This window comes from Emys orbicularis, chromosome 4, assembly GCF_028017835.1.
Source record: "Emys orbicularis isolate rEmyOrb1 chromosome 4, rEmyOrb1.hap1, whole genome shotgun sequence".
Lineage (NCBI taxonomy): Eukaryota > Metazoa > Chordata > Testudines > Emydidae > Emys > Emys orbicularis.
This window is the reverse complement of record NC_088686.1, coordinates 49,990,756-50,017,293: the sequence shown is the minus strand read 5'-3', so window position 1 is coordinate 50,017,293 and position 26,538 is coordinate 49,990,756. Positions and strand designations below refer to the sequence as shown.

The 26,538-nt window shown below is 37.6% G+C and overlaps 1 protein-coding gene across 1 annotated transcript in view; it reads left to right on the top strand.

Moving 5' to 3' along the window:
- AKAP6 (A-kinase anchoring protein 6) overlaps positions 1 to 26,538 on the top strand; it is a 299,187-nt gene that overhangs the window by 252,780 nt on the left and 19,869 nt on the right. The window contains exon 12 of the mRNA XM_065404219.1: positions 17,313 to 17,528. Within this exon, the coding sequence (XP_065260291.1) occupies positions 17,313 to 17,528 (216 nt within the window). The remainder of the gene's footprint in view (positions 1 to 17,312; positions 17,529 to 26,538) is intronic.

Here is a 26,538-nt window from a genome sequence, read left to right as displayed (position 1 = left end):
CCCATTATTATAACCCACCTTAACCTTCATATGAGGGAGAGTGGGTAGTAAGGTCCTGGCAATGGATTTGCTGGAGGGACCTTGATGGAAAAAGAGGGGGAGCAGGTAATTACAGAATAAACAGGGGGTTACCTGCACTGTACACTTTTATCTACCGGGTAGTCCCAAACATTTAATAATAAAGTTGTGGCATGATTAAATCCATGTCATATGTCTCCTGTCCTTCTTTCAGTATATCCAGACAATGCAGATTTGGCATTTTCTGGAATTATCAGTGTTTCCAAGATCTTTTTGAGTGAAACTGTAGACCTGGGTTAGGACACACATACTGTTTGGTTATTTGTTTGACAATTTTCTGGCAGTGGACAAAAACAAATAATCATGCTGATTATTTTTGTTTTACAATTGGATTTGATGCAGATGGAATATTGTTCATGGACTTGTAGACCTTCACAGTAATAGATGTAAGTTGTTAATAGGAACGGTTGAGTGCTCATTTCTATTGGAAATCAAATCATTTATTTAGGTCCCTACCTATGGACTTAGGAGTCTAAGTTCACACAGCCATAGTATATATGGACACCTATACACTAGTCCTTGCATCTGTAATGCACACACAACTTTTCAAAATGAAATAAACCTTTTATTCAAAAATTATGCATAATATCATGCAAAGAGATCTAATGATATTAAACAATGTGGCACTATTACCTAAGATGTAACCAGAGAACCTCATTACATAGCTGATTAGCTAATAATTATACTATATAAACATCAAATTATTTATTTTCAAAATGGTAGCCATTAGAGTATAAAAAACAAGAACATATAAAATATGGTAAGAGCACATCACTTTGTCATGTATATTAAAACCATCTATGTCTCATTAAATCTGAAATCCACTATAAGTAAGTTTTCCAATCTCCACTAACCTCCTGGGGGGAGTGTATAAAAGAGAAAATGGATATAATTAACAATACTACAATGTATAATCTATATATTTGGGAGAGAACATTTAGAACATTTTCAAAAACATTAGCTATGCCACAAGTTGGTAATAAACCTGCTAGCATTTGGTTTGACTTACTTTCCACTGAACTATGAGATTAACCTTATTACCATTGTTCACTACAGTATGTAAACCATTGTTTCTTAAAGGAAATTTATTGTCCTATGCATATTATACCTATAGCTACTGGATACAGAGAAATACTCCTGTTAATAAAATAAACACAACAGTGCTTTTGATTTTTATTCTATGGCATTACATTTTAAATTGGACATATGGTACAGGAAAAAGTTATTTCATTTTGCAGTTGTTTTCCTTTCCCTTTTCATTTGAAGAAAAGGTTGAATGCTATAGGTAAACATGCTGAGGACATAGCACGGGAACACTATGGTATGTATGGGGAAAACGTTTCATTCCCTCGTAGACAATTATTTTGACTTATTTTTCTTTTATGAAAATTGATGTTGGTTCTGCATTAACTTAGGTGTACTTTTTATTAATGTACTGTTGCACATTTTCTTTTGGAATACTGCTGTGCAGTAATAATACATAGTATTTTTATAGCACTGTCCACCCACAGACCCGTATGTGCTGTACAAACATAGTGAATGAAGCCTCGCTAAACCTTTGCGGTAGGTATAGTTTTCCCCCTTTTTAGAAATGGGGAAATTGAAACACAAAGAAATTAAGTGTCTTCCCCAAGCTCTCCCAGAAGGTCTCTGGCAGAGTCAGAGCTAGAACCCAGCTGTTCCAATTCCTAGGACTTTACTTTCACCACAAGACCATCCTTCCTGTCTCTAGGTTGCCTCTCAATACAGTCCTTACGTGGTGAAGAAAGACTGTTTCTTGTGTTGCTGTTTGTTTTGATTTAAAGTTCAATTTGTGCTGGATATGATTTTTCAGTTTTCCTTCATTATTATCAGAATGAATGCTAGCTACTGTCATCATTTGCTATACTGTGTATGATTATTTTATTCTACATTTTTCACAGCAACAAAAAGTCCTATATATTCTGGTCAGCTCAGTATTCTGTACATAGCACTAGGTACGACTGTTTTGGAAACCCAGCATACTCAATCACTCCCTCCATCAGCTTGCAGGGGCCAGAGGCTGCTGCAAACATTTTTCACACTCGGCTCCCAAATGAGAAGAATGAGCCTCATTTCAGTCTATAGTGACACTTACTGGCTGATCAACAGTGATGTTAAGTGAGATTGCAAACACAGATTAGTCCAGCCTTCTAGGGGGAGGAGAGTTGTATTGACAGGATCATTGTATACAAAGAAGGGGGTATAGGGTAGATGGGGTGTTTTATGTTGTTGAGCATTAACATTTTTGACCGCTGCTTAGGACCTTTATTTCATACTATTGCTAAGCCCAACCATTATAAAACTCATGAATTAGAATCTCAAAAATCATGAGATTTTAAAAAAATATATAAATTTGAGGTTTTTTATTGCTCTTCTGGTTTTTGAGCTGTTGGGTTCACCTTTTCAACCTTTTCTCTGCAATCATGAGAGCCAGAAACATACTCTTTTTTAATGAAACAGGAGATTCTCATATAAACACATAGCTCTAGGCACTGGGACTTTAACAAATATCATGAGACTCACAATTAAGTTGTGCGACTTGGCAAAACTGATTTCCTAGCTTAATGATGTTGCCTACACCTGGGAAAGGGGTCAGGAGAGACCTGGAGCAGGAAGGGATGAGGAGTAAAAATGGGGAGGGGAATGCGCATTCTTTAGCGACAGTTTTTTGTAAATCTTATTATATGAGCGTGGTCAGTGCAGAGAACTGTGTGAATTATTGGCTAGCAAAGGGGATTGACCTTATATTGATAAAAGTATGCTGCTTTCCCCCAAAAAAATCCCTTCCCAAAAACAGGGGGAACCTAATTACTTTATCATACATTCACCGTATTTCATAACAAAACTCATCCAGGGGCTCAGTTCAAGATAAATGATCCATCACGAGCCAAAAAAAAAGACAGTGTATATGGTCTCACCTCACAGCCAATCTATTCAAGGGCAAGCTTGGACTTGCTGGAGTTCCTCTGTCTCAAAATCCACTCAAACAGCAGTGGATAAGCTGCTATTGCTTGTTGCCAGTCAACCTTAGAAAGTGCCCCCCACCTTTTTCTTGGTTATAATATCGGAGCACGTGCTCAGTTCAGTTGTCCATAATGCCACATTTCTTAGAGTTTTCTAATCTAATTTTATATAAACCAATAAATAATGGATAAAATTTATAAACCTGAGTCCTAAAATTAGGCTCCTAAATCCATATTCAGGCACTGAAAATAAAATGTGGCCTGATTTTCAAAGGTGCTGAAAACCTGTCACTCCCACTGATTTCAGTGGGACTGGTGGATGCTCAGCACTTCTGAAAATTAGGTCACTTATATTTGAAAATGTTGGCAAACATTGTCTCATTAAAAGTTCCTAAATGTCCATGAAATGCTGTATTTCACAGCTCGCAGAGTTTGTGTCTATTTGCATACAGGTTTTCTATGTAAAGGTAGTGTCCTACCACCTGCCGGTAATATTTGTACCTCTGAATCACTAAAACCACTGATGATAGGAATATTTCATTGAATTTGTGACTGAGCATGCCAGATATTGCCACATGAATATTTCTTAATTTATGGCTTAGGACCGTCTCTTTGCTCTGCAGCTCTAAAGCAACTAAACTTTTTATTGAAACAACATAGATAGCAATGGGTAATTAATCATCAGTTAGTGAGTCAGTCAAACACTTTGTATGGTGCTTTTCATTATAAATATCTTCAAGTGTTGCTCAACATTCAATATTGCAAATCTTAAAAACAAATCAGTTAAATAAAAGCCCATGGATAAAGCTTATGCCATGTTTGGATAAGCCATAAAATTATAGCCACAATCAAATTTTTATTTAAAAGGAAAAGCCAGCAAAAAGGATTTACAAAAAAGTACAGGACCCAAGATGTGAGACTTTAGACAAAAAATTAAGATCCATCAGGTCAAATACAAATTTTAACTCTGGTTGAAAGTTGGAAGCCAGTGCTGAGATTTGAGAAATGCGCGAACTGTTCCTACAGGTGTCAGTGGTCAGTTTTGCTATTTCATTCTGGACCCATTACTATTTGTGTAACAATGCTGCTGGTAGAGCTGCAAATAAAGAATTACAGAAATTCAATGTGGATGTAACAAAAGCATGCAAAACAGTTTCCAAATCAAATCAACCAAGTCAGGCAGGATTTAATCCTTTCTACATATCAAAATTAAAAAAAAACCTGTTCTAATAATTTAAATATTTTTATCAATAAAGAGCTATCCAAAGTCCCAAATCTTTTCACAGATGATAAAACATTTACCTAGTTTTTAATTGGCTTAAACTTTAACAGGCTGGAAGACATCCAGTATGGGACTGTTTGAAATATTGCCTGATTAAGGTCAGATTAAAAAGCAGATAAGCTGAGTGTCATTTACAAAACACTGAGGAACCCCAAATGAGCTTTTCTGACATCCATCCTAAGGCAACATTTATATACCAAACAATAAGGAAGCCAGCACCCAGCCTTGTGACGTTACATTACAACATAATGAGACAGATGCTCAATGATTTTTGCCAAAAATGTGGGATTCTGCCACTGCCCTTGAGAAGCATAGATGTTTTCACATCTCCAAGTTACAGGTTAATGCTCTAATTATTGCTATTCAAGAGAGAGCTCACTTTGTGCTTCAGTTAGGTTTTCCCTTTTAAAGCCACAATCATATGAATTCCTATGTAAGGATAAAAATCCTACCTGAGACTGCAGCCTTCACCACACCATTCTGCTTTGATTGTGGATCCTGACCTGTAAATTTTCTGGTTGGGCTTTCTTTTTTTGCGGATCCTCACATTTTAAATAATCAAAGGTTAAATTAATTGTAGGCCAGTCTCAGTCTGTTTCTAAAACATAGTTTTGACCCTGATTCACTCCTACCCTATGGCTCCTTTACTCTAGCTCCCCTGACAAAAAAAATGGGCCACAAAGCCAGAAGATCCAGCCACCAGGGAATTTCCGCTGCAGATGGGGAATGCCCCATATGGTGTAGTGCAGCTGTAAATAGCTGTAGTGCAGCTGTCAACTAGCCTGCTTCACAGCCCTTGGTTTCATAAGCAAGTTAAGGCAGCCCTGAGGCCACTTTAACCTGTGTCAAGGGCCAAACCAGGCCTCAACAGCTCCCACAATAACAGAGGCATGAAGGTGGTATAAACCCCATATTTGCCCCCAACCTTGAGTCTCTCACCTGGCAGAGATTGGATGCAACAATGAATCAGACCCTTTGTTTTTTTATTTCATACTTTGCTCCCTGCTCACCTTTTTATTATCTTCCTTGTTGCAGAAATAATAACTCTCCTGTTGATGTTATCACAAGGGGATCTACCTGCAGTAAGTGGATTCTCATGCTAGCAGCAAACATGAGACAGGAGGAGTCAGTTGAACGATCTTCAAGACCGGAATGACTGAGAGATGTTGTGCAGACTCCCATAACAAACCACAGGAGACCTAACAACAGCATGGGTGCAAAGATGTTTCCCCCTACTAATTGCAGTCTTGCTTCAGTCCCTGTGAAATTTTCTCCACTCACAGTCCCCTTACACACCCAGTAGTGTGGTCTCTAGAGCCAGTTTACTACAACTGGTCAGAGAGAAGAAATGGGGCTGAGACTCACCAGTTCCTCTCTTCCCTCTTCAGCAGGTAGGGTCTGTGGGTGAATCCGATGCTGTCAGAGAGGATTTAGTAGACAACAGCTGTAAAGAAACTGCTCTGTTTCCTCTCCCTTCTCAATACCTTAACTGTAAGGACTGCCTGGTTAGAGAGAGGCTGTCCCACCTGTGCAGGGTATCAAAACCAGGGAATCTGTCATGCAAAATGACACAGATTGTGCAAATGACGCACAGTTCTTTCCACAGCCTTCTCTACTATGGATATCTAGAGAAGTGTGGGGTCTGCTTTTTCCACATCCCTCCAAAACAGGTCAGAAGTTTTCTTAGAGGAACTGAGGTGGAGAAGACTTATTCCTTAGCTCCTAACTAGCTTTGCATCTTTTGGGAGCACCAGATACTTGTTCTTCCTACCCCCCACTACCACTCTGGATGTCTTTGAAGCTATGTTGTTCCCTTGGCCTTCCTATCCATAGCTCTTATATATATGCAAGTTATTGCCTCCTGCTGCCTTTCATCTGCTGTTGCATGAGGATCCATTTACAGGAAAATACAGACATCTCCTCTTCTAACACCATCAGCAGGGTGAGAGACTTATTCCTGCAACAAAAACGAATAAAGAAGGTGTAGAGGGGAGCAAAATGTGATCTAAAATAAAAGACAGAAACACTTCCACCATGCTGAAAATAGATTGATCTATATTAATTGACAGATTTTTAAAAGTGAGGGTCAGTGATTTGGCTCAACTCCAAGGTTGATTTCCTTTGTGGGATAGAAAAACCCAGTAGAGAAATGTCTGAGAGCTGACAAAATACAGTGTACTTTCTCCATTAAGGCCCACTTGATAACCACTGGATACGATTATATGATTTACTTGGTTGTCTATAACTGCCCCTTTGGACCCATTGCACTGCATTTACAGTCCAAATCAGACCACTATTAGTGGATTATTGATCCACTAAAGTCCTCTAGAGCCATTAAATCCTACTAAAGAGCGTTTCTTTTAAATTGGTGGATCATTGACCGAAAAGACTGTAACAGATCTTCTGTCACCATAATGATCTATTGTCTATGAAACTGTCACACATTTGTCAGAAATCTACATCGTAACATTTGTCTGTAAGTGATTTAATAGTGATGATAAATATTCAGTACTCAGCCCAGGGATTAGGTGCTATATTATTGGCTTTGATATTAATTTGAGTTACCCAATTTTTGCCTCAATTATACAGGATAGGTTTCCTAGATTTAGTCTTACCTGGGAGTTAATAGAACATCTGCCCATCAGGGAGTATTATTATGGACCATATTAATACCCTTATTCACAATGAGTGGTATTTTACTCTACCAGTAATCCCATTTATTTCAATGGGATTATTAGGAGAGTAAAGTCTAATTTAATGTGAGTAAGGATATCAGAATCAGCTCCTCTATGAGGAACGTTTATTCAAAAAGACCGTGCTTTATAGTCTGAAGGACTATTTCATCCCTGATGGTTTTTATTGATTGCATATTACAAAATACTGCATACCACAAACATGAGATGACAATTTAGAAGGGATGGCAGTCTCTGGCAACATATTATTAGAGGAATGAACCTGACATGACATAATGGTGTCTGGAAGCAACAACGAGTAATAAAGATTCAGTTAGGCAGTGTGACCTCAATCCCAGCACACACATGCTAATGAGATAAGGGATAGTATCTTCTCACTTCCATGTACAGGAAAATCAGGCCACGACTTTGCTTAATTAAACCTTTCTCCTCTGAGTAGAAATGGAAGAAAATAGCTTGTACCTGGCTGTAAAGGAGAAACATTTCACAGCAGACTTTCCCTTTGCTGGATCAGAGATCACAGGGAGGAGCACTTCACACCACCTGTTCCCTTTCTCTGCTAAATGGGAGATTGAAAAGAGAAGGTGGCCTCTTTAGCCTGGCTCTTGTTTATTTCTGATTAAAGAAATGGAAGCCTGTGAGCTTTGTTAAGGACTGAGCTCAATAAGCCTGGAAAAAAACCTATATATAAATATGGGCAAGATAAGACACAAAGTGAGAAAATATTTTCATTTAATTGAATATTCATCTTTTTATTTTAGATGGAACTAACTCTTTGCAATAAGACTAGGAACAACGTTCCAGAAAAGAGTGCTTGTTGTCACTGCATAAACAGATATAGTTGAAAGCACAACTCTATCTCTGCCTCTAGTATTCCTAAGCAGACTCAGACATGGGCATCATTTATTAGGAGTGGGGATGATGTTATTTCCAATCTATCTTTTTGTTCACCCAGGTTTAAAGTTGCCTCACCAGTGTGACAAAAAATCCAAAGGAACTATCTTTTCCCTACTCTAGCTGTTTTCATTTTCCCCTTCCTGCCTCCTTGCTTGCTCTTAAGTCCCTAAAAATACTAAATCAGTTTATTTTCTATACACTGCTTCCCCATCTGAAGTTACACCAGGAAACTCTTCTTGTGTCATTCTCAAGGGAAGGAAGCACTCAGTGCCTCCTGGAATGTATGAAGACCATTGCAGAGAAACAAGGAAAATATACCAGCCTAGAAGCTCTGAAAGGGCTAGATTAAGGAGGGGAAGGAGTAGGCAGAGTAGCCACATCTGGTATAGACCTAACTGTTACAGGTATTGGCATACCTTCATGCAATAAAGCTATGTAAATCTTTTTTTTTAACAATGTATATTTAGGTCTCTGGGTGGATACTGGGTTCTAAATGCTATGAGTCAACATAATCCTTTTTCATTAAAGTTGAATGAAACTCAGATATCTGAAACAGTACTCCGAGCAATAGGGGGGTTGTTTGTATCTTAGGTCTGATGCTTGTTGAGACGAGACCTTAATTTCAGTTCAAGTTTTGAATTTAAATTAACTCCGAAACTCAAACCAAAATGCAGCTTAACCCAATGCATTCTTCTCGGTTTCAGAATTTTGAAGATTTTCACCTCAACCTGAAGTTCTTCTCTTGAAACTTGACCCAGGTTTGCTGAAGGTTTTGCAAACCATGATGAACTGGTTAGTAAACCTAGCTCAAGTTTCAGATTTGTAATGCCAGGTGAATATAATGTGATTTTCAGGTTTCGTTACAAAAGACATACAAAGCGCTAATATTCATGCCCTGATCTTACCCTTCTGATGCTGTCTCTATTTCTTTAGAATATTTTGCCAAAAATGAACATTTTCCACTACATACTTCAAAATCTCTCCCGTTTTCATTGGGAGGAGAATCTTCTGAAAAATAAATTGCAAACAGGACAGAAACTGGAAGAGTCTGGACATGCAAACAGTGCCATAGCGGGCAAAATGGCTTCTTCCCATCACCTCTCTTCCTCCCCACAAATTATTTGGAAATGGCTACCTGGAGCCAATTTAATCTACAAATCAGTGTGTGTTGTGAATAAGTTCTAAAATCTTTTAATGTGAAAATGAATTCTAATTAATACCTTCTCCTCTCACACACAAGGAAAAAATAAGGCGTCAGAAGACGTGTTTCATACTTTAGTAGCAACGCTACATTTGCATCCAACACCATTTTTCTTTTTTTTTGTTAAAAGTTACCTTTCTGTAATTGCAGACTAGTTTAGACTTTAGATAGCAGTATCTGAACAATAATGGACACTTTTTTAACAGATTATTGCCAAAAGTGCATTCTTTATTCCAGGGAGACACTGTAATAGATACCAGCATTTTAGTAATGATAAAAGCAATCTGTAAGCTATTATCGTTTCCTTTAGAGTAACTTAATCTTCATATTGTTTTATATGTCTGGAATGTTAATAGTGTTTTTAATTTAGAAGAAGTATATTACGTATTACTAATTACATGTGAATATGAACTAAGTACCAGGCCAGTGAACTATCTTCTTAAAAATAAATATATGTAAAAGTACTTAACCCAGCATAAGGAGTGGCACAAATAAATTAAAGAATGTCATACAGAGATAATAACAGCTTTCATGGAATAAGCCTAAGAGAAGCATCAATTCTAGATTCAGTATTGTGTTTTATTTCATATACTGTACTTCAGGAGACAAGTTGGAAGGAATACAGGTGCTGCTTTTAGTCCCTAAAAATGCTATTTTAATTGTTGTTTGCAAATGATTTCAACACAAATGTTTTTGTGTATCTTTTTTACAAGTCAGTGATCTGATTGAATTAAAATTAAACCCAACAACTCAGATATCATGGCAATAATAAATACCACATAGATAGATTGAACTTACAAAAATGAAATATTTATCTTAAAATACTTGGGTGGCAATTAATTTTTTATATCTCTCAGGAAAAAATATGGAATTGGCATTGGAAATATGGATTTTTTTAAAAAAAATGTTGTGAACAATTTCCAAATTCGTTGTGCAGAAATAATGCACTGATCAGAGAATCCTAGAGAGATGTGTTCAGCATAGCAATTTAGTGGCCTCTAATGCTATTAAAAGTATGGCTTTTAAATAAATTTTTGAAAGAAGTCGTAATCTACTTTAAACTGTCATTCCGTGTTTCTGACTTGCAATTAGATGATATTTCCAAAATGTCAATCCCTGATTCTGTTGTGTCCGTCATCATAATAAAATGTGACAGCAAAGATATTATATCAATACTTTTTCCATAATTAGCATTAAAGATCTCACAAGGGTGAACCAGAAAAGTTATACAAAGGTTTTCCAGTGAATGGGCCTGGAGGCAGCATTATGCCTTTAAAATCTTTTAATATAGCCAAGACTGATGACAACCAGGAGACAAATCTATGTGCAAACCCGTTTGGAGAGAATAGTTTTGTGGTGTATGATGTATGTTACATAAATGAGCTTATTAGGACTCTCATCTATTTTATTATTGGTGCCCAATTTAATAGAGGCATTTAAAAAACAATATTTCTGCCTGACTCCTTGAAATGAAGAAGATACATTGATATAATTGAGAGCAAATGATTGTATGTTGTGCCATTTAATCATGTCATTTTTCAATTGCTGTTTTTTGCACTTCACTGCATACTTATAGAATATTTAGCTTCAATATAGATTAAGTCCCACCATTTGCAACTAAGCAGAGATCCTATATTAGGTGACATTTTCTTTTAGCCTTGAAATCAGTTAAAACACCCGTGTTTGCCAGTATTTTCTTTAAAAGATGACAAGTCATCATTCACTTCCAGTCCATGGCATTTGGTTTTTTTTATTTTGAGGAATTACTTACCATTGGTTGTCTTTTTCATTCACTAATAGAAATTCTTATTTTCAATATTCATGCAGTATGCAAAGTTAATTTTAAAACACAAGCTGCAGCACAGCAGACAGTAGGAGCCAGCTAGCAGACAGCCACTGTCATCTCATGGAAAGCATTCTGTTGATATGTCATAATTCCAACTTCCTGTCCCGCCACTGTTTTTCATTATTAGTGATATTTGCATAAAAATAAAGGGTCAGACTTTTCATAGTCTTTATTCTAGTCTTATGCCAACTCTGTTGAAATCTGCGGTGTTACATGGGCCTAAAGCAGACATAAAGTGGTGAAATAGGCCCACCTTTGTTTTGAAGAGTTCATTTGCTCCTGCTGTTTATTCGCCACTTGAAAACATGACTCTGACTAGTATTATCATTATACTGAGAGCATCAGCAACCATTAGAGTTAAGGTTGCATAAGAGCTTCCATTCTCAAATTTTTGGCTGAATGTTGCTAGCTTGGCCTATGTCTGAATGTTGATTTTAAATAAATACATAAATACAAAAAAAAATAAAAAAAAAAGTTTGAGTAACAGTTCAGTCATTATCCATGATTACACTAGATAGGAAAAAAATATAAAGGGGGGATATAAAGCCTCATGCCTCAGAGCAGACGGCTGGCAAAAGTTAGGCAGAAACTTCCACTTTGGGGTGGTTATTTCATAATTGCCCTCTGTGTATTCTTGCACCTTCTTCTGAAGCATCTAATATTGCCCATTGTCAGAAACAGGATTCAGGATTAGAGAGACCACTAGTCTGATTGGATGTGGCAATTCCTTTGTACCTAAAAGTACAAAGAAAGTGAAAACATGTAAGTTAGCATCTGTGGGCCCTTCAGACAGCTTTCCTGACTCCAGAGACCTCAGGTATTTTCAATTAGATTGGGCCTTGAATTTTCAGAGATTTCTTTTTTTCCACACACTACAATATTCATAAGTATAAAGTCTATCAAACTTTAAACAGGAGAGACAAAAATGACTGAAACGCATTAAGACCTCATGCAAAGAAATTTCAGTATTTACTAAAAGTATGTGAAAAAATCATCTAATCATTTTGCTACAAAAAATCATCTAAATTTTTGTATATGGTAATTCAGATTCATGCTATAAAAATACAGTTTTGTGATACTACTATAAGGTGGTATCACAACTGATTGAAAGACCATACTCAAAGAGTAGTTATCAATGGTTGGCTGTAAAACTAAGGGGGCATATCTTAGTGGGGTCTTGCAGGGGTCAGTCCTGGGTCTGGTACTACTCAATATTTTCATGAATGACTTGGATAATGGAGTGGAGAGTATGCTTATAAAATTTGCAGATAACAGCAATATGTGAGGGGTTTCAAGGTCTTTGGAGGACAGGAATAGAATTTAAAATGACTTCTGACAGATTGGAGAATTTGTCTGAACTCAACAAGATGAAATTCAACAAAGACAAGTGCAAAATACTTCACTTAGAAAGGAAAAGTCAAATGAACAACTACAAAATGGGAAATAACTAGCTAGGAGGTAGTACTGCTGAAAAGGATCTAGGGGTTATAGTGGATCACAAATTGAATATGAGTCAACAATGTGATGCAACTGCGAAAAAGGCTTATATTCTGGGGTGAATTAACAAGAGTGTTGTATTTAAAACATAGGAGGTAATTGTCCTAGTCTATTCAGCTCTGATGAGGCCTCAGCTGGAGTACTGTGTCCAATTCTAGGCACCTCACTTTAGGAAAAATGTGGAATAATTGGAAAGAGTCCAGAGAACAGGAACAAAACTGTTTTCAAAGGTTTAGAAAATCTAATGAGAAAAAGTTAAAAATAACTGGGCATGTTTAATCTTGAGAAAAGAAGACTGAGGGGAGACCTGATAACAGTCTTCAAATATGTTAAAGGCTGTTATAAAGAGGATGATACTCAGTTGTTCTCCATGTCCATTGAAGATGAAAGTAATAGGCTTAATCTGCAGCAAGGGAGATTTAGGTTAGATATTAATAAAAACTTTAACTATAAGGGTAGTTAAGTTCTGGAATATGCTTCCAAGGGAGGTTGTGGAATCCCCATCATTGGAGGTTTTTAACAACAGTTTGGACAAACACCTGTCAAGGATGGTCTAGGTTTACTTAGTCCTCCCACAGCACAAAGGACTGGACATGATGACTTCTTGAGGTCCCTTCCAGCCCTACATTTCTATGATTCTGTGATATGAGAATTTTATCATTTGTGAACAATTTCAGCTTACCAATTTGGTGCCATTGTCTAGCAATCTCTCTGCTTTTGAGATAAATTGGACTAGACTGATGTACTGGTCAATAGCAAAATAAAGTTTGTATTTAATAGTTTCCTTAATAAATTTCACACTCCATTTTTTGTTTTGTTTTTGGACTTAAAGGAAGAATATCCAGTTGTTGAAAAATATTGCTTAGGCCTCAGTTCAGCAAGGAACTTAAACGTGCCTAACATATGTGCATAGTTCCATTGAATTTAAGAGGACTCCTCACATGCTTAAAGTTCAGCATATGCTTAAGTACCTTGCAGAATCAGGGCCTTAGTAGCCAAGCAGTTGTACATGGTTCAACCCCTTGTCCCAGAACCATCCTGGGCACTAGGTTCTGCCTAGACAATACTCTTGGCCCTTGGGTTGGGAGCGGTCTTTGATGTCATTCAGCAGTGGCCCTTCCAGATGATTTACGGTGTGGTATTAGCAGGCTGTGAAAGGAGAGCAATCCAGCCCTTTTCAGCTGTCAGGCTGACAGTCTCAAAGTACTAAACATAGGGTTATACTGAGAGAAGAAAGATCTCCAGGGTTCTTCTGTGATGTACAGGAAATATGTTTTAATAAACACTGCATTGTAATATTGCCTATATATTCACCAGACATCTCTCTCTACATTGCAAAACATAGTTAACCTTACTGGGACAATTCAGTCTAGATTTTCAAACAGAGGAGCCTAAAGCAAGCCTCCTAATTCTATATATAGGCATCTGCCTGACTTTTTAAACTGCTGAGCACCAACAGTTCCCACTGAGGGCAATCAGAGCGGTGGAATGTTCAGCACTTTTGAAAGTCAGGCAGGTGCCTAAAAATGGACTTAGGGTTTAAGGTTCATGCACTTTAGACTCCTGTGTCTGAAAATCCTGGTCCTCTTTGCTTTTCTTTTGATAAGTAATGGCTTTGTTGATTATGAGTTTTTTGTAGAAGCTAATATCTCAAAATATAGAGTTATACTATTTAGAAATGTAAAATGAAATAACTGGTGAAGATTTGGAAATGAGAACTGTCTGTGCACAATCATTGTATTCACAATATTTCACATGACCATTCCAGTTCAATAGTTGCAAAGTATGGATAGGTATGGGACACTGTGAGATATCATGTCAATGAAACAGATAATGATCATTTAGCATGATACATAACAGACCATAAATACCCCTTTGGATTCATTGTAGCCTGCCATTGTATATATTGTTTGTGTGCCTTCACCTGATTAAGTCTTCTAGCTCTACAAGAGTCATTACAGTATTCTTTTCCTTGTTAGGAATGAGTGTTTCATCCTCTTTTAATATTAATCATAACATCTAATAAAGTTGAAACAAAACTACCATGGTTGAATTGTATTGTCACACCCATGTAAATCAAGAATAGCTTCCGTGAAGTTAATGTTATTGTGCTGGTGGAAAACTGATGTAAATGAGAGATGAATTTGGTCCTGTATCTCTGCTTGCAGATAATACCATGTACAGGTCTTATTATAGCCCACATATTTTGGTTTATGAATGGAATGGCCCTTAGTTTATCATATTATATGGGATTGTAACAGTATTATAGCGTCCAACATTTTAGGGGATACCATCATTAGATATATCAAGATAAGAGGATGAGTTAAGGGTATGGGGCCAGATTCTCAGCTTCAATGGAGTTTATTCAGATTTTCACCAGGTTAACTGAGAGCAGAATCTAGCTCATAAAAGCCACCGTAATGTTCAATTTCTTTGTTGTTGCAGTGTTAAGTAAGACCTTCCACTTTATTTGTACCTAGATTTTTTTTTCTGGTGTAATATTAGGCTAATGAACAGCATCAGAAAGGAAATATTTCAGACATTTGATTACATCAAGAGCTGTGTAGGTATATAGTAATGAATCCTAGGAAAATAAATAAGGGCAAGTTCAGGAAACTTAAGTGAAAATGCAGCACTGATCTAAATTGAATAATAAAATTCCTGGTCATATTTTGCCATAAATAGTGGTTTGGGAATTTGTCATTCACCTTATTTAAAATTCAGAAATATTAAAGGTACAGAGTTCTCTCATTACAGAAATAATGGAATTCCAGCTATCACAGAGTTGGGGTAATTTAAATAGCTATAGAATGCATTATATCAATAAGTGGAACATCTGTATGAAATGTCCATCTGCTGATATACTACTCAGTGTACTTTACAATGAAATGCACTTAATCATTTTAAGATGTCTTCTAATGAAGCCTTATCGGGATTAACATTTTGAACACAAATACTTTTAGGCATTAAAACTCGCGCTCTAAATGAGATTGCATTGTCTTGTTTACCCTTGTTGATTAATAAGCAATCTGTTAACTGTTAGAAGAATCAAATTGTGCCAGTAGATTAGTAATTCTGCTATGTTTGTGGATATAATTATCATTTCTTTTGAAGGCTTTGAATTAAAAAAAATCACTTGCACACTATCAGTAGGCAAAAGAAAGATATATTTCTAGATATGTGCACCACTATTTTGCTTCAGTCCTTTAGTTTAGAGTTATTGCACAAGCATAAGTGCTTCTGGAGGGCAAATACTGTTTTGATATACATCACTTCTAGGTATAGCTTCCTTTCTAAAGCAATTTAATAATCCAGAAGCTTCACTTATTTTTTTAAAGAATATTATTGTTCTGTTATTCAAGTTTAGAAGGGGATGTCCAGCTTAATTATTAATATTTTTCAGCCATTGGCACTTGTGAACTGCTCTGAAAGTTGTGATGAGTTTATTTTACTTTTTTTTTTAAACAGAAAATTAAAAACAAAATACCTGTCCCTTAAGAGAAACAAAAATGCTCAAACGATAGTTGAGATTTTCTCATAGGGTCATGCACTTTCATCTGTGGCATCCTGCAGAGGAAAACAGATGTTGGCAAGTTACAATTTAAATTATCTGGGAAAACTCCATGCATGAAATACATTATTACATACATAGTGTAATGCCATGAGTAGCACAAGTGCCAATTAGGAATCATATATTAGATCCACAGCATGCCATGAAAAGGTACATGGTCAAGTGCGAGGCTGAGGACTCTTCCTCATAGATGCCCAGGCTATATGCCCCCAAACCTCATAGCAATAACTGTAAAAAGACATCCTAAGTTAATACAATCCTGATGCAACGTTGGGTGTGGAGGTGATAGCACTTGAAAACCCCATACATGACCCTATACTGCACAGAAAAGTAGCCAACCATTGTCCTTCAGAATTGTAGAAACGTGTCCCTTAGTTGTGGCACGGGAGATGCACTAGTTGTACTATTATCATATGGGGTTGCCAATGCAATTGTACAGGTTTCTGGAGTATATGCAACATTTCCTGGCCTCAACCGCTATTTGGTAAAAACAAGGCTTGTTCACTGGTTTGAACTGCATGATGAGGCGCAAATGGTATTCCTCTGTTGCACTGGATCTTTCTCATTAAATACAGTGGTTGCTATTAAATATTTATAATTTTGAACACAGATATCATTACTATAGTATTCCTATTTTAATTTCAGTATAAGAAATACCTTAGGACTGTTATAATCACAAGAAGCATTTGTAAAAATTGTAAAGAGGACCACTGCACTTCCCTGCTGCACGTTTTTCCTCGGGAGTATAACATATGGCCCATCATTTCTAATGGTTCTTCTAAGTAATATATTTTTTCTTTATTTTGATTTTCTAGATCTGCATTGAATTAAACATTGAATTAAACTATGCCATTTTATGAGTATAGCATTTATTTATTTTTCCTGAAAGATTCTTAAAATCCATTTTAAAACCTTGAATGACTAGATGTTGGCGGGATAACTAATTTTCAGAGACATGCCCCAGTGGAATAGGGGTTGGGGGGAACCCTGTACATGCTGTAAATCGTCCAGCATCATTGAGACAGTTAGCTACATGTGGCATTAATTTGAAGGAGACTTAAAGTAGCTTTGCAGCCTCATTGCCATTATTATTACTATTTGTGAGTGCATCACCAAGCTTTGATATTAAGTATCAAGGAAACAATGAATGGAACACAGACATATTGTAAGAAGACTGGACACTACAAAGTATAAACTTAACAGTTAATTTTATACATTTGTAGACTACACCGCACTGACATCTGTCATTTCTCTGTCCTGCAGTCTCTGTGCTGTGAGATCAAACAGAGACGTCGTGGAGTAGCCTCTGTGTTGCGATTATGCCAGCACCTCCTGGATGACCAGGAGACCTGCAATCTGAATGCAGATCACCAGTCTATGCAGCTGATAATTGTAAATCTTGAAAGAAGGTGGGAAGCCATTGTCATGCAAGCTGTCCAGTGGCAAACCAGGCTACAAAAGAAGTTGGGAAAAGTCCCGGTGAGTGATGATTGCTTTAAATAGACCTAGTATTGTTTCATTTGTCACATGGGAGACATCATTCCAGTGGATGGCAAACATATTCATTTTACAGTGGATTTTCTGACTGAAGATGCCATTTCTAATCTTCACAGTAAACAAATAAAGCTTTATTTTTCACAAAACAGGGTTGGATATGGACATGACTGATTAATAAGATAAACTCATAATATACATATTCTGTTTGCTGCATTTTTAATCACATGGGATCTCATTCTGTCAAGGACTGGGCACATTCGACTCCTGTGAAAGCAGTGCAAGTCGAGTTACTCAGAATTTAGCAGGATTGGGCCCATAATTTTTTGGATTTGATACTTCATAAAAGTTCTGTACACTGTTAATAATGTTTTTAGCACCAGCCTATCACTAAGTGCATTCTTCACATAGAACAGTGTTTCCGGGCCATGTGCCGTGGCACACTGGTGTGCCATGGAATTTTGGAAAAGTCACTTGCGAGGAAAAAAACCTCATTTATTTTAATTAGTGTCACAACCAAATTGCATTTTGTGCTGTTGCTCTTTGGGTGAATGTGCATGAGACAGACCTTACATCAAATTTCTCATTAAAAGTAAGGGGTTTTTAAAATAATTTTAACACGGGTGTGTGTGCCACACAAATCATTTATTGAAGTAAGTGTGCCTCAGACTGGAAAAGGTTGGGAAACACTGACAGAATACTTTGAGTATGTAATAAGTTCTGTACTGCTTAAAATATAAGGAAAATGTATTCATCTGGCCTTATCTTAGCAAACAATCCCTAAGAGGCAAAATATTATATTACTTATGCTATCAATTAAGTGGTGTCAATTATACAGATCTTGTACAGTATAAAACCATACTGGAATGGATTAACTATATTTAGACAATAAGCCGTATCCCTACTGTTACTCCATTGACAGTAATGGAGGAATTGACCCAACATGTCCTGTGTTACTGTCCTAACGCTGAAGTATGAGTATTGCAACCATAGAAGCAATGATGCTAATCCTATGCAATACAGGTACTGACGTGCATCATAAAAATAATAGAATGAACAACATATATTTTACTTTATATAATTTTTAGGTTTATAATAAATTTAAAAATAGGAAAAATTACTTGACATCCACCCCTTTCTTGACAGTTTAAGTGACTAGCAATGAAATGTTAACTTTTGTGGGTTTAGGTTGTTTTTTAAACAGAGATTTTTTTTGAAGTTCCATTTAAAAGAAAAACAAAAAGTAACAGATCTCTTTGAGTTGTTTATTATTTTTATATAAATATAGCACCCAAAATGTACGTGGGATTCTACAGACCCATCAGAAGTCCCTGCCCCAGTGTGCTAATGGTCTCAAAAGACCAACTGATCAAGTGTGTGGGAAAGGGGTTCAGCACAAAAGCAAAGTGGCTGAGGTGATGAATGGCTCACATCTTGATGTTTGCATGGTTTTTTAAAAAAAGATTATGTATCCAAACCTAATCATAGAACTTCAGGATTGGAAGGGACCTCAGGAGATTATCTAGTCCAATCCCCTGTTCAAAGCAGGACCAATCCCCAATTAAATCATCCAACAGATTTTTGCCTCATATCCTTAAATGGCTCCCTCAAGGATTGAACTCACAACCCTGGGTTTAGCAGGCCAATGCTCAAACCACTGAGCTATCCCTCCCCCTATCCTCATGTGTCTGTCTATCTAGCCATTGATTAGTTGTCTAATTTCTTCTAGGTGTTGCAGTAAAAATGGAATTTAAGGAAGGAAATGAATAAGGGCATTGACCTTATGGATTATCATAGAATGGGTACGTCTTTGTAGAAAATGACATGGAAGAAAGTAAAGGAGAGAGTTACTGGAAAAGCAGAGAAACAGGATATCATGGCTAGCATAAGTGTTGGAGTAGGGGGGAAGGAACAAGGCAAGAGGAAGTGCGGATAATGAGAGGTGCAGAGTTACACAGGGCTATGAAGGCAAAGATAAGAACCTGGAACTTGATGTGGAGGAGAAGCACAAACCAATGAAAGGGGGGAGAGGTAACATGGTCCCAGTGAAGGGCAAAGAAGAGGATTTTAGCAGCTGTGTGTTGTATTGGCTTGGGGTGGGGGGAAGTATACATATTAAGGAGGCCAGAGGAGGCTACAGTAAATACCAGAGATAAAAAGGACTGAATAAGAGCTCTAGCTCTATTTCCAGAAAGAAAAGGTCAGATCTTAAAAATGTTGTGGAGAAAGAAGAGGGAAGACTCCAGGTATGGCTTGAACGTGAAGTGCAAGGGAGGTGGAGGAGTTGGCGCTCATGCTGGTTACTGGAATGACAGGGAGGGTGATAGTGTGTTCAATAGCAAAAGTGAATAAGCAAGTGCGGAGGTTTGGGGAGGAAAGACCAGTTCAATTTTGACCATGTTTAATTTTAGTTGATAGACATTCAGGAAGGGACATCTGAGAGACAACATGAGATATGGGATTAGATAGTGGAAGGCAAAAACCAAATTGGGGGTGTGAGGAACTTGAGGTAGCAGTTGTAGATGGCATACTTAGGCTTAGATATGAGGGGAAGAAAGGAGATGACAGTTGAGAAAGGAAATAACCAGCTTACTGATGCTTGAATTTTGAAGAGAACAATCCCAAGAGAGTGAGAGGTTGAGAACAGAAGCAAGGGAGGTCAGCAGCAAAATATGGTTGTGAAAAGGGTGCACATTGAGGGATTAGAAGAGGAGAGTTAGTGATGGGGAAAAGGATAATAACAGAACTTTTTCTTTGGAAAAAATTGGATCAAGGGTCTATGAGCCCCTCTCTATTTTTTGCAATGTCTGGTAACTGATCCAACCCTTAGGCAATTTTGGGATTTTTTTATTTTTGTCTATGTTTTTAAATGATAGCAATAGCTCTAAGAAACCATTACCTAGGGCTGTAGAGTTGGACTAGTTTGTTGAGTGGACCTGCTGTAGAGAAACTAGTTGAAGCTTGGAGCTGCAACAGCAAGAGTGTACACTAGCTGTTGTCTTGTACCTTGCAGCACGGAACAAATGCAGTTCTAAAAATCCTGAAGCTCGGTTGCTGGAGGCTGCTGTAATGGGAGTACAATTACCAGAGAGAGGCTGACCTGGGTTTCTACTATATTTCACTGAGATGCGAGCTGCCACAAAGAGGCTAACTGGATATTTTTTTCATTCTTAAAACTTATAGTTGCTGTAGTAAGTATAGCTGTTCTCTTGTGCCTGGAGCAGGAGCAAGCTGCAACTGTGAGAAATCCTGGAGGCTGCTGAATAGAGGTCCAAGTTTTTTCAGAGAGAGCATATTCTCTCCTCTTACACGTGAACAGCTGCTATGTGTAAGCTATTTGCTGTTTGGAGCTGCAGTTATTCTAAATAAGCTGCTATGTGCTATTTAGAGTTCGGCACTGCTGTTGCAGCAGGAGCAAAGTGAGTCTTGTGGCTCTGTTTGGGATTGGAATCGATTGGGAGCCGAGATAGAGACTGTACAAGTGCTGCATGTTACTTGATGTCTGGATGCCATGGAACTTCATAAGCTGCACACTGCTTTGTTCCCACTTTGCCTGGAGGAAGCAGAACTTGTGTGCTAGACTGAGTTGTCTGCAACTGGGTAGGGTTCATACCTTCCTCTCTGCTGAGAAATGACAGATATTAAGAACTATCAGGATGCTCATTTAATTTTCATTTAGGGCAGTATTTTGTTTTGGAGTGTTTTGTTGTGGATTTTTTTATAATATGATTGTATAAACATAGCAGTATCCACAGATTTCTGAGGTTGATAAAACCATTTGAATTCTCAGCACTGAAAGATGCACCAACCTCAGTAGAATTCTGGGTTCTTACGCTTCCCCAGTCCTGAGTTGGCATGCTATAGCTTTTCCTTTCACTCAGTTCCTGTGTAGTCATTTCTTGGGATGGTCCCAAGATTGCTTCCTCTGCTTCCCCATCTCTCTGCACTTGATGGTGTGCCAATCTTGGCACATAAACAGTATCCCCTGGTAACAAGTCTTTATTTGAGGTTGCCCACAGTATACTGTAATTTATGAAAACAAATGAGATGTTTTATACCTCCGATGGCATCTGACTCTCTGACAGTAAATAAGACAGCTGATTATGTTGCCATACAGAGGCGCAGGAGTTGCTTGCATCTTCCATTCTCCTCTTAATTTGTATACCAGAATTTTCCTTTATCTTTTTACTCTTCCTTATTATCCTCAGTTACTTCTTATTTTGATTGCTTATCCCCTTCTGAAAGCTATGTTGGAGTTAATTACAAAGGGTTTGTAGGTTTCTTTCAAATTTATTTTATTTCTTGATGCCTTAGAAAAATCTTTATTGAATTTTTCATTATCCTTGCGATAGGCTGCCTCACAAACCTAGACATAACAAAGAGGTATTAGTATGTAACGCAAAAACCAAAGTCTGGCAAAAGATGGCCCTCTCACGATGCAGAAGAATCTAGAAAGTAGCATTAGAATTCAGAATCACTCAAAGGGGCAAAAAAGTTGGCTAGATTAAAGAGGCTAGGTAAAATAATGATTTGATTTAATTTAAAAACAATAAATGATCCGTTGGTCTTTTGGCTGAAGAATTTAACTGGGAGTTGGGAGACCTGGGACTCTTTATCTGTGCTTCAGTTTCCCCAGGGGTAAAATGGGAATAATAATTTCCTACCTCACAGGGATGTTGCAATGCTTAAGCCATTACATAGCCAGGTGTAGAGATGCCCTGGCCACATGCCTTCTGGATTTCCCCCTTACACTATGGGCCACAATGGGGTTAGTATGAAAGTACACTACCCACACAAGCAGAAACATTTGCCAGCCAGTTTGGCTGTCATTGCAGCTGTTTTACACTGCTGGAGTAGCACAGAGTACACGTAGTGCTGCCAAGGACTGGGGTCCAAATCTATATTTTCAAATAGTTATTCTCCCAAAGTTTGCACCTCCCATACCCCTGTCTTTCTCAATTACTGGAGAAGCTGCTCATTCCATAAGCAGAGCTCCCACAGATGTCAGGTACTCTGCTCATGCAATAAGTGCAGAATTCTGATCAGTTTTATGCAGAAATTCACAATCTCTTTTCTCAATCAACAGAGATTGCTAATTATTGAGGGGGCAGTATTAATCAGACTCATAAAATAGATGATTTCAGCCAAGATAATTTGGGTTCAGAATGCTCTAATTTTCAAACTGCCCTGTAATACCTCTGAAATATTCCTGTCTTTTAGTCTTTTTATGGTGTTAACGTCCACTTCTGTGCTTCATGCAAATTTTTTTTATCTCCCGAGTCGTCCTGTATGTACACTGCACTATATGTCCAGAAAAAGCCCCATGTGTATTGGCTCTGAAAGTATGCTGTACATCCAGCCACATAATTGAAAATAATAAGGCCAAAATAAATGGGATGGCCTTGGGGTATAACACCCAAGGGATTCAATTGGTGTCGCTTTGCATCAATGTCCATGAGTCATGGTAATTGAGGTAACATAACCAATTACCACATTTTAATTAGAGTTGTAAAGACTTTGGAAAATCTGTAATGGTGAGACAGCTCACTTTAAAAAAAAAAAAGGGTTTCTTTCGCTCTCTTTTCCATGGGCTTGTTTCTTGGATGCTTATTTCTTAGGAGGGGAAGACGGTTCTTAATGTGCTGTTTGGGATTTTTCCCAGCCTCCTCTTTGAGTCTTTATAATTCACTTTGAAAAACAAAATGTTAAAAACTTCTACATGGCTGCTGAGCTGATATCCTCATCCCTTTCCTCTGTTCGCCTGCCTCTCTGGCACATTTGGGAAAAGAAAACAGTTTTTTAAAATGCTGAGTTCAGAGCTAAATCAAATCTCCCCCTCACTTTTTCTGTGTCCTTTTCATTGATACATTTAAAAAAAAAAAAAAAAGCAATGGACTTATACTTGTTCTAAACTCCAGAGTTGACAAATGTATTAGTTATTGCTCCATTACTTTGTTAGGTAGCTCAACTAAACAAAAACTTACTCAACTGAAAGAGTTTAATTAAGCCATTATTTTTGTAAGGTTGGAGATAGCTGAAAAAAAGCTTGTGTAAAGTTTAGAAGTGCTACATAAGGGTCTGATCCTGTGGGATGCTGAAAATCCTCAGCTTTCCCATTATCTTAATTGGTGAGGAGGACATTCAACGTCCTGTACAAAGTGCTCTTCTGCTTTACATAATCGAGCCCTATCAAAGTCATTATTTAATTCCTTATATTTACTAAATTACAAATGACTTCTCCTAGAAGAGAGTACGCTAATACAGTATTCAGCTTGTTTCACAAAAAGACACCACATTCCTATTCATTTCTTCATGTCACCGTCATGTTTTTCAAATCATCAAGTCAGAACCACTGGTGTCAAAATTTTAAATTCCTGTTGCGTTGGGTGGCAGCTTTTTAAAAATGAACTTTTTGTGATTTTAGACTCAGTGACAGGTGCTAGTCTATTTGATCTCTGTAGGGCTTCTGAAAGAGACCCACTTGAGAAACACCACTGGCTTCCCTCTAGATGGAAAAGGAAATAACCACAGTGAAGAAGATGTTAGCTAAACTGAGTGAAAACAGGTGCCAAGCTTGACTGTCTTGCTGAAGTACTATATTTATTTACAGCATTAGCAGTGGCACTTTCATGCTCTCCAAAACTACACCCCTTCACCAACAAGATACCTGGCCATCTGGAGGATCTTCCTGTATGATCCAGAGGAAAGCTGAGGTTCCTTGTCCTTGAAATCCTTTGAGCTGTCTGCCAAGGGTGTCAATCAGTGCCAAATGTAGTGGTGGTTTTGTGAGATAGACACCAATAAACCAAACTCATCAAATCATTTCATGTAGGTCTGCAACCAGTCAGATGTAAAAGACTTTCAGTCACTACCAACCTGACCCCAGTTTTGACCAACAATCTAGAGGTGAGAAACTCCATATCACACTGCCAACTCTTTTAGCCATTTAGCCTTCCCAAATGGCAGTTTTTAACACATCTGAGTGTGGCATATCCTCATTACAAACCATCACAAGGCTAATGGATACATTCAAGCTGATAATATGCATTAAGTTTAGCAGGAAAATGCCAGTCAGCTGAGGGAGCTCTAAAAGGAGATCATTTGAGCTCACTGCCAGTAGGTCAGATCATTTGCTATGGCTCTGATTTTAAACATGTTATTTGGCACATTTTAGTTTAAACGAAGTTCAGTTTGAAGCCGGGGACGGGAGGAACAAGCCCCAGGCAGGACTAGGCAAGAAGGTGATAATGGTATGTTCAGGGGACAGGCGCTAAAGCCAGCATCACTTTGCACATTGCCAGCAGTATCAGGCCTGGAATAAAAAGAAAAGGAGCGTGCTCCCAGACTAGCTTACCCTTCAGTCTCAGGCAGAGAAGAGTTGGGGGTAGGCTGAGCAGTCAAGCCTGGGGAGAAGCCATGGACTAGATTTTGTTGCTCATTTATTTGATTTTAAAAGTCAAGCCCTAAGAAGGGGGGTGAGATTTGCCCATGTATAGTTTGTGTGGACTGGGGCTTGGAGTAGGTAAGAGGTACCTGCTTAGTCGGTGATACCATTCATAGTTGAACATGGATTTGTAAGGGTTTTTTAAAATTATTTTGGCTGTTGTTGCTCTGTTGTATTCATGAAAGAAAGGAGCAGAGTTGACTGCCGTGGGGACTGCAGTCCTCTTTCCATGCACTGAAGAGATGCAGCATAAGCAATGGTGGTGTAGGCTTGTCTACACTGCCTCTCACCAGTACAGCTCTCCATTGAACTAGAAGGATAACTTGTAGGGTTAAGATAATAGGTCATGCCCTTTAAGACCTTTTCTCTCTGTTAAAACTACCAAAAAAGGCAGCATGTATTGCTAATTGTGGTTGTGTTGAGTATGATATGGATTCCAGTGGATTGAAACCAAGAAGTACATTTCTAATAGGCCACTGAACAGCCATCAAATAGTAACAAATTTCAGTGACTACTCACCTCAGCTGAATTGAAAATACTGACCGAGAGGTGAAAGTCTCTCTGACCTATTACAAAGCCCCTGACACATCTAGTCTTCCACCCTCACCACAGTATCTGGCCAAATCTGCGGAACATCATTTGAAAGTTGCTTACTTCAATGAACATGAGCACAAAAGGATGAATGGAATTAAATTAAAAGAAAAGAGTTATTTTAATGAGAAAATCAATTGCTGCAAATACTTAATTACCCCCCATTCTCTTCCTTGATTTTTTTTTCTATTTCTTGATACAGCGCACACTTTTCTGTGAAGTATTTGAAAGCTATCCAGTTTTTAACTTTAGAAACTGGCTTTCTTTGTAAGAGTGGTAATGTTTACTTCAGGCTGGCCATGTTTGTAAAGAAAACATTCTACATGCAAAATAAATCACACATACATACATTTTCCAGTATATTTTAAATTAAAACTTGGATGCCTGTTCTTGCATTCACTGCTAGGTGTACTACTTACTACTGTGAGTACTTCACTTCATTCAGACTAGTCAAGGTAGCAAGCACCAAGCAATTGGTAATGTTTTGCAGTATCGGACCTTTCATGCTTTGTTGTTATAGTTGTTTTAAACCATATTGCAAGTTAGAATGGGGTAAAAAATTGTATATCTGCGTTAGTGTCCTTCAGTCACTCTCATGAGCAGTTTTCAGTAATCTATTTCATGGACTGAAGAGCCTTCTATTTTCATCATAAATACTATGAAGTCATTCTCTCATATAACATATATGTATATATATGAAAAACTTCATGGTGTAGTGAGGCTTAAAGTTTTTTTATCCTGATATTAAGATTTCAATATTTCTTACAAATGGCAAAGCCACGAGTTATAATAATTCCAAACATGTCTCAATAAGATTTGTACATTGAACAACGTCATCAATGTTGCATATGCCACCTATTTTACAGAAAAAATATTTTATAAACCTTTTGGAAAGTTTTTTTAAAGTGTTTTATGCACTTTTTTTTATATTCCTTCTTCTGTGAAGCCAGATGTCTTAGT